Source organism: Macrobrachium rosenbergii, chromosome 26 (genome assembly GCF_040412425.1).
Source record: "Macrobrachium rosenbergii isolate ZJJX-2024 chromosome 26, ASM4041242v1, whole genome shotgun sequence".
Classification (NCBI taxonomy): Eukaryota; Metazoa; Arthropoda; class Malacostraca; order Decapoda; family Palaemonidae; genus Macrobrachium; species Macrobrachium rosenbergii.
Genome location: NC_089766.1, coordinates 12,142,636 through 12,150,209, shown reverse-complemented (window position 1 = coordinate 12,150,209; position 7,574 = coordinate 12,142,636). Strand labels below are relative to the sequence as shown.

The following is a 7,574-nucleotide window of genomic DNA, read 5'->3' as shown; positions in this document are numbered from 1 at the left end:
GCATTGTCATCAGCAATCTGCATATGCCTGAAGAATGATGTGTCTTAGCCAGATGATACTATATTTTTGGAGATGTGCTTTGTGCGCTAGTTCAGGGACTAGGAGATTCTAGAATCGTTACCTCTTGAATGTCTTGTCTGCTTAAGGTAGTGGCAGATGGCTCTCAGTGGGCAGAAAAGTAGGTCTCTTGTACTAAATGAAATCAAGGCTGGGATAGCAAAAGGGGCAGTGGCCTAATCTGCTGCGGGTGATGATCAGGGAACCACTTTTGCTGACTTTTAGACCAAAAACAAAAGTTGGCCATACCAAACGATGCAACAGTAGATTTGAAGGTTTTATTGGAAAAAGTCCCTAAATAAAGATCACAATATTTCCCTACTTTCATACAAAATTTATTATAAAAATAACTTTTAATATATCCTGAAATATATCTCTAATACAAAGTGCCATAGATAGAGAAAGTCTTGATGCATGATGGACTCTTCTTTTTTAGCTTTCAGAAAAAAATCATACCTGCAACAAAATATCCTACTTCTGTTTGGTCAACAGATATGAGCAACACAGGCCTATACTGTGGTTTTATCTTTCATTAAAAAATATTAGTGAAAATTATGTAAAAGTACACAAAATACCTACTTAAAATTAGTCTTCTGAGTAAATGCTTAAAAAGAATGAAATATATTTTTGTAGCACCAAATAAAAGCAGTTTTGAGCATCACAGCAATTTAAAAACCACAATATAATCTAAACTGAAAAAACAAAAAAGCTAAGCATCAAAGTCCAACTTCCTGCCATGCAGTGAGAAATTAAATTAGAGTGAAAAAAATTTCAACTTGGAAGAGAGCATAGAATGCTCAACATCATGAAAGGTACAATCATCTTAAGGCAACATTTGAGACATAGGGATAGCCCGATGGGTTATACATCACCAATGATAACAGGAAGATGAACATTAATAAGCCAGGAGGAGGAATGTTCCTACCTCCTAATTTGCTAACAAAACCTGCAAGATAGAGAGTACAGCAGATATGGCACTAATTTTTTACAAACAGAATTTGTGACGGTTCAGATTATAGAATTTACAGTGGTGTGGCTTTACTGTTCTTTGAACTGTTTTTAAATGCAGAAGACAATTTTTCCAATGTCAGAAAATATTTTAAATTACAATGTTATGGACAATAAGGTGCAATGTTAATGCATCGAAAAGCATGTTAATAATGATTTGCATTTTACCTTTCATTCATTTAAAAGAAACCCTTCATTTGACATTTAGATTCTTAAGAATGGATACAAAAGGTATATTCTGTCATGGATGGGATCAACTGGATAAGCTGATAAAAGCTAGAACTAAAAATAAGCTGCAGCGACTCTAAAAATATAAACAAAATCTTAAATGGGTAAATATACAGTATACTAAAAAATAGCAAGATAGCATACAAAGCATACATAACTGAATTGTACTTGATATATTAAGCGTTAAGCAGAAAAATAGAGGAAAAAATCATAATCATGGATAGTGTCTCTTGAGCTTCTAAACCTCTTAGAAGGCTTGAAAAGGAATGGCTTTTGTTTTTCAAGCACAGTAAATCTCAGGTTCATGTTGTATGTACAGTCAAGTTCATTTGTCTGCTGAAAACCACTGATCATTACGACTAGTGTAGAGAGAGCTAGTTCCACTTTAGTGAACGTGTGTTGGCTAACTTTTGATTTGACTGTACAAGTAATCTAATATGCTGACTTGCATAGTTCACTATGACGTCTATTTCCTGTTCACTAACATGATCCTCTTTCTGTTATGAGCTATGAACATACTATGAAAAATGAGATTATGCAGATTTGCTGTGCTTGAATACACTTGGTTTAGTGCAAGTCTAATGTGGATGAAATACCTTCTACATTACAGGACGAATGTTAACACACAAGTGCTGATAAATTTCACAGTAAATGGAACACATATTCAAAGTACGGACATTTGGGATATTTGCTACATTTAGTAATGTACGATTAAAAATAGATTTTCTCAAATACATGGTAATTCTGTTATTTCATCCACTTATACAGCAATGTACTTGGACCTTAGTAAGATACACAATATTGTGAAGTTCACTCTTTGCTGCTATATTTTTGCTTGGGAGTAATGGCACCTTTCATTTGTATATATACTGGACAGTTCCGTTACTCATTTAGAAGAACAACTTGATTCCTAAGCTGACATTTTGGGAAAATACTTGTTTACACTCACATTTTAATCAATTTCCATGTTTAAAACTAAGTAAGGAACACTAAAATGCTTAAACTTACTCAAAATAATTCTTAAATGAATATTGTGAATATGTAACACAATATAATATCCCTCTATGTACAGTGTAAAAAATTTTGTTTCTGTTTTGTTTTCTAGCTAATTTCAAGAACCCAGAAACCAATCACACTTTGATAATAGGGAATAAGTGTAAACCTTTAAAAAAAAATGTCAAGTAGAACTGTAAAAAAATAAAAGTAACAACTAAAGTGCATTTTGGCACTAAAAAAATGCTGTAAGCATCAGCAACATAGCAGCAAAAAGGTTAAAAATTATGTCTTCCAAAAGGTAGGTTGTACAGTATTGTATTTTTTTTGTGGTCCTTCCAGAAGAAGCATTTGTAAAGATTAAACTTTTCAATTTCAAATACACACATCTTGATTTAACATACAACACAATACATGTAAATACATGCACTGGTGACCTTTCTAACATAAATCAAACAGTTTATGATGATGCGATGAGTTTTATGTTTTCTCCAGAACGTCTTTGTGATGTGTATGACAAGTTATGCACAAAAAAAAAGGGGAGCAAGGTTTTAAGAGGGTTAGCAAACTGACAAGTCTAAGTATAAACCCACAAAATGGAGAAGTGTGACACTGTACATATGAGCAACTAGAACAATGACTAATCACATCTATTAACATCCTTTTTACACCCACACAATAAGCCCATCCTCTAATAAATATATATAATAGAAGGAAGGCTCAGTTATACAAACCAGCCATCTATATGGTAGAAGCAAAGCTTAATTATACAAACCATCCAACAAAAAAATCTTGCAAATGTCATGAAAATAAAAACATGTCACCACAAGTTATGAGTACAAAGTAACAACCTATGTCGTCATGGGGTGAAAGATAACAATAAATAAATAAAAAATATCTTGAAACAATACTTGCAACTGCCACTCATAAGTGATCATAACGTACGTTAGACACATTAGGTTCCTAGTTATAAATCTCACTCTGCTTGATAAGGCTTTTGTGCTAATTGCCTCCATCTTCTCATAAAAAAAAAATTCAAGTTCTATAACTCATGTTTATCGAAAACATGCTTACTGTATTGCAACACATTAAGTGCCTTAACATGAGGACTTTCTTGTCACTCTACAAGAACACTTTCATAGCCCTTAATTAAAAAATAAACTAATGAAATCCAATAAAATATGAAGTTGCACAATTGTGGAGACCTTACTGCGTGGATAGTAACTACAACTGAAATACTTTTAACAGGTGGCAAGTGATGTCCCAGTATAACAAATGCAAAACTCACCAATTTATACATCCAAGCACCAAAAATTAGATTATTTCTTATAAATAATATACGAGTATAAAAATAAAATTAAAGATGCATATAACCTTTCAACAACTTCTACCATATCATTTCATACGCTACACAGTTCATCTCTGTTCTGTTACAAACACAACAAATGAAACCTCAGTAAAGAACATGATGCCACCCTCCTCTTCTTTCCCTACACATACTTAGAGCAGCTAATATATGCAAAATTCTTCGGTCTAGAGCATGAAGGTGAGGTTTGGTCAAAACTGGAGAGATTGGGTCTAGTGATAAAATCTCTCCCAGGGCTTTTGACAGGCCACCACCACTCAGGAGGATTAGTCTTTCATATGTTGTTTGACGTAACCTGAAAAACAATTGATCGTGTATTAACATGAAAAGAAAGATCAAGTCTTTCATAAGCGTCTACAGTAACAAGCTGAAACAGCTTCCTTTAACAAGGCAATATAGCCTCCCTAGCAAAATTATGAATGTTAATAAAATACCAAAAATTTTACACCATATAAAATGAAACTAGACTATGCAAGGGGATTTTTTTAGAAAAAAAATCTATGAACTTCCTGGAGGAAAGCATTTGTCCACAGTTATCAACCAGATGGCCTTACAAGTTTCTCCAATCATTTTAGGTTGAGATCTCACTCATTATAACAATAACTTCTCTCACTGTCTAACCTAATCCAACATACTTAGCACCATGCCATGCAAAAATACAGTAACATTAACAATTCAAGAGTTGTTTTAAAAGAGCTAACATTTACCATGGCAGTGTTTATGGAATGGGACATTTGAGAGATATTTTAGAAATATAGTAAACATACGTTTTGATTGTAAAAAAATTTGTGTAAAATATGAGATAGTAAAATTCCTGCATAATACAGCTGTAGCTCAAACAAAAAAAAATATAATTTCCTCTTGAACTAATTTCCATGGTTTTGGGTCAAGGTCATACATGGCTCATCCTGGTCCTGGCCAACCCAGGTCAGGTGTGAGCTGCTATAACCCCTACATTTCAATTACGTCCCAGACAAGACTTCCTTTCTTTCTACTGTTGTGACCCTGACCAAGACCTTAATTTAGGGTCATATGGAAACCTTAAATTGCAAGCAACTTTTTTTGTAAATGTGAAATTTCTAGTTACGGTCCTGACAAGAATTTTTTCCTACTTCTCCCTTTGCTCAAATGGTTTCTTCAAAGTCACGACAAACCTGTGTCAAGTAGGAGCCTCAAATGTTTGTTCCTTACAATGCTATGACTTAGAAAAAGTCACCGATGAACAAACAATGTCATTTCAATGTATGCCTCCAAACTTAATGTCTGAGAGGTATAATCAATATTAATGGTAAATAACATGCAACCAAAACTAAAGACAAAAATACCAGATACTGTACATGGTGTTTACTTCAACTGGTCGCACAACAGCACAAATAAGGAAAAAATTAAGTGCAGCAATTATAACTAAATAGAGCAAATACCTAAGACTAATTAAATAACCATTTGGGTTCATGAAGAGCAAATTGAACATGGCATGTTTAAAGTTACTGTATATAATTTGCCTAGTGGGGATGTTATTGTCATTATTACTGTACAGTATTATTATTTAGTTTTACCAAATTCCGATGCATTTTTAAAGACGATGGGTGTCAATATCAATAAAAACAGGTTTTAATTTACTTATTTACATATCTGGACAATAAGAACAAACACCTTTCTGCCTATCCAAGAGGAGAAAGACAAGGTACGAAGTACCTCATGTTCTTGAAGAATGATTCCACCCCAATTTTTGGGGCTCTGATAAATATTGCACAATTTCCTCAAAAGAAAAATTACCAAGGTAACCTGTCCAACTCTCATTCTTAATCACTGCCCAACAAAATTCTTACCTGCAACACTGTAATAATGGTGCCAACACATCCATGTGGTCTACATAAGCATCTCCAAAACTGAAAGAGAAACTTGATATGAGAAATTTTAACCAATTAATTTGCCATGTTCAGTTTAAAAAATAATAAATGACTTGGACCAAAGTATTTGGCATATAGAATATTGATTACAAAGCAATTACCCCAGCACAGTACACTTCACCATAATTCTATCCTCTGAATTACCATGGTAATTACACCAATGTGTCATGTAAGTAATCACCCAAATTAAACCAATTTTTATGCAAACAATTCTTAGTTTCATTGACTGTCATGAAGAGATTCATAAGACTACTAGGCTACAGTAATTTTGCCTGAATTAATAAGATTCATACTATAGTTTTACACATAAAATTCATGCTACATTCAATTGTATTGCGCAAACCGCTACCTTTTTCCATTGTCAAGGAGCACTATAGAAGAGTCAGGGTTTCCAGCTACCACTGTATAGTGGTGCCGGTCACCATTTTGGATAAGGAAATCAAAAACAGCAGCATCCAAAAGGTCCAACAGGCGAGATGACTGATCATCACTGAAGGATGGGTGGCGTAACACTAGATCACAGTACTGCGGGTTTTCTTCCCATCTGTTAGTAAATATAAAATTGTAAGCTAAACAAAAAATACAAAGTACAGTACCACCTGCAGAGCAGCAGTTAAAAAACATACAAGACCAATTGCAAAATGATTAGCCTACGTAAAAACTTGGAAGAGGTTCCCCATATAGATGACTGTTATATTGTGATGCAGTAAACAAGTGTTATTTAATACACAGCCAGTATACATGTACCTCCTGGTAGTGCCAAAAATAGTATTCATTTGATGAGTGGTAACAAGGTTCCTAAGATTATTAAGTGGATTAACCTGACCAGTTATTCAAAATCCTTGATGAGATCAGTTCCTAAGACAAGTGGGATTTTACAACATTATTAATATCTATTCGGTAAAACAGATATATGCACAAAAAGCACTAAGGTGACATTAACTAGTAACATTGTCACGTTTGTGGAGAGTGGAAATCATCAAATAGTAAAAGACCTTGTTCTAGATTAGTTACCCAAAAACTTTCAAATGTCCACATTTACTGTGCTTGAATGACATAATTGTGATTCTACTGCTACCCTAGTGGCGATCCAAATTTCAATTTCACAGTTCCACAACTGAAGTAGTACCTAGCACCATACCGCCTCTCAGGATGTACATATTAATGTGTTTCTTTTTTTAAACTTGTTCCTTAGCTACACTGGCATAAAAATAGGCATACTTAACTTGACAAAAATTCCATTTTGTTCTCACATTTGCAAAACTGTCTGGATTAAGAATAAATATGCTGAAAATACAGTACTGTATATGTAGACAGTTTGACAAACAAGTGCCTGAAATAATTTTTCGAAGACAATCCAAGTACCATTTCTTATTCTGTCAACCTCTGCCAATATCTCCACAACATCTATATGATAGAATTCCTAAACAGAAACAAAGTGTAGGGGTCTAATCTATTACATTTCATGTTATGAAGGAATTCCGTACCAAGTATGTTCAAATGCAAATGCTTTTACATGATATTAACATATTTCTAGAAATTATCAGTATTGTACTCTTGTATATGGTTAAAAAATAAAATACTTTCAATCTTTTCACTTATATTTGCATTTGGGTATACCAAATGTTGCTCAGAATACAATTTTTAAATTAAAGAGGCTTCTTATAAAGCATTCTCATGAAAAATATTCCAAAAAAATTATTCTGTCCTGTAACAATATACTGTGCATGTAAATTCACCAAAAATTATTCCATAACAGGGTAGGAGTTTCCTTAATTAAGTTTGAATCATTTACTTTTTCAAAATCAATGATTTTTTCATACAAAACTATTACTTTTAACATAGCACATTTCATGGGTCCACAAGAATCTCATACACCAAAGTTCAAAGGAAAAAGAATTAAGTTGGCCACTTCTGGCAAGTTATCATGTGCTACAGTATCTCCAGGCTGCAGTTGTCAACCATCTCATTTCTTTTGTGTCTGAGTCTAGAGCAGTTGTGAGGAATGGTGG

General features: G+C 33.6%; 1 protein-coding gene across 4 annotated transcripts in view; it reads right to left on the bottom strand.

The window, feature by feature from the left end:
• Positions 1 to 321: 321 nt before the first annotated feature.
• Positions 322 to 7,574, bottom strand: part of LOC136853040 (glycosaminoglycan xylosylkinase) — a 32,986-nt gene continuing 25,733 nt past the window's right edge. For all 4 annotated transcript variants that reach the window (XM_067128245.1, XM_067128247.1, XM_067128246.1 and 1 more), the window contains 3 exons: positions 5,912 to 6,106; positions 5,482 to 5,541; positions 322 to 3,947 (listed from right to left, as the gene is read on the bottom strand). In XM_067128245.1, coding sequence (XP_066984346.1) covers positions 3,740 to 3,947; positions 5,482 to 5,541; positions 5,912 to 6,106 — 463 coding nt within the window. In that variant the 3' untranslated portion in view covers positions 322 to 3,739. The remainder of the gene's footprint in view (positions 3,948 to 5,481; positions 5,542 to 5,911; positions 6,107 to 7,574) is intronic.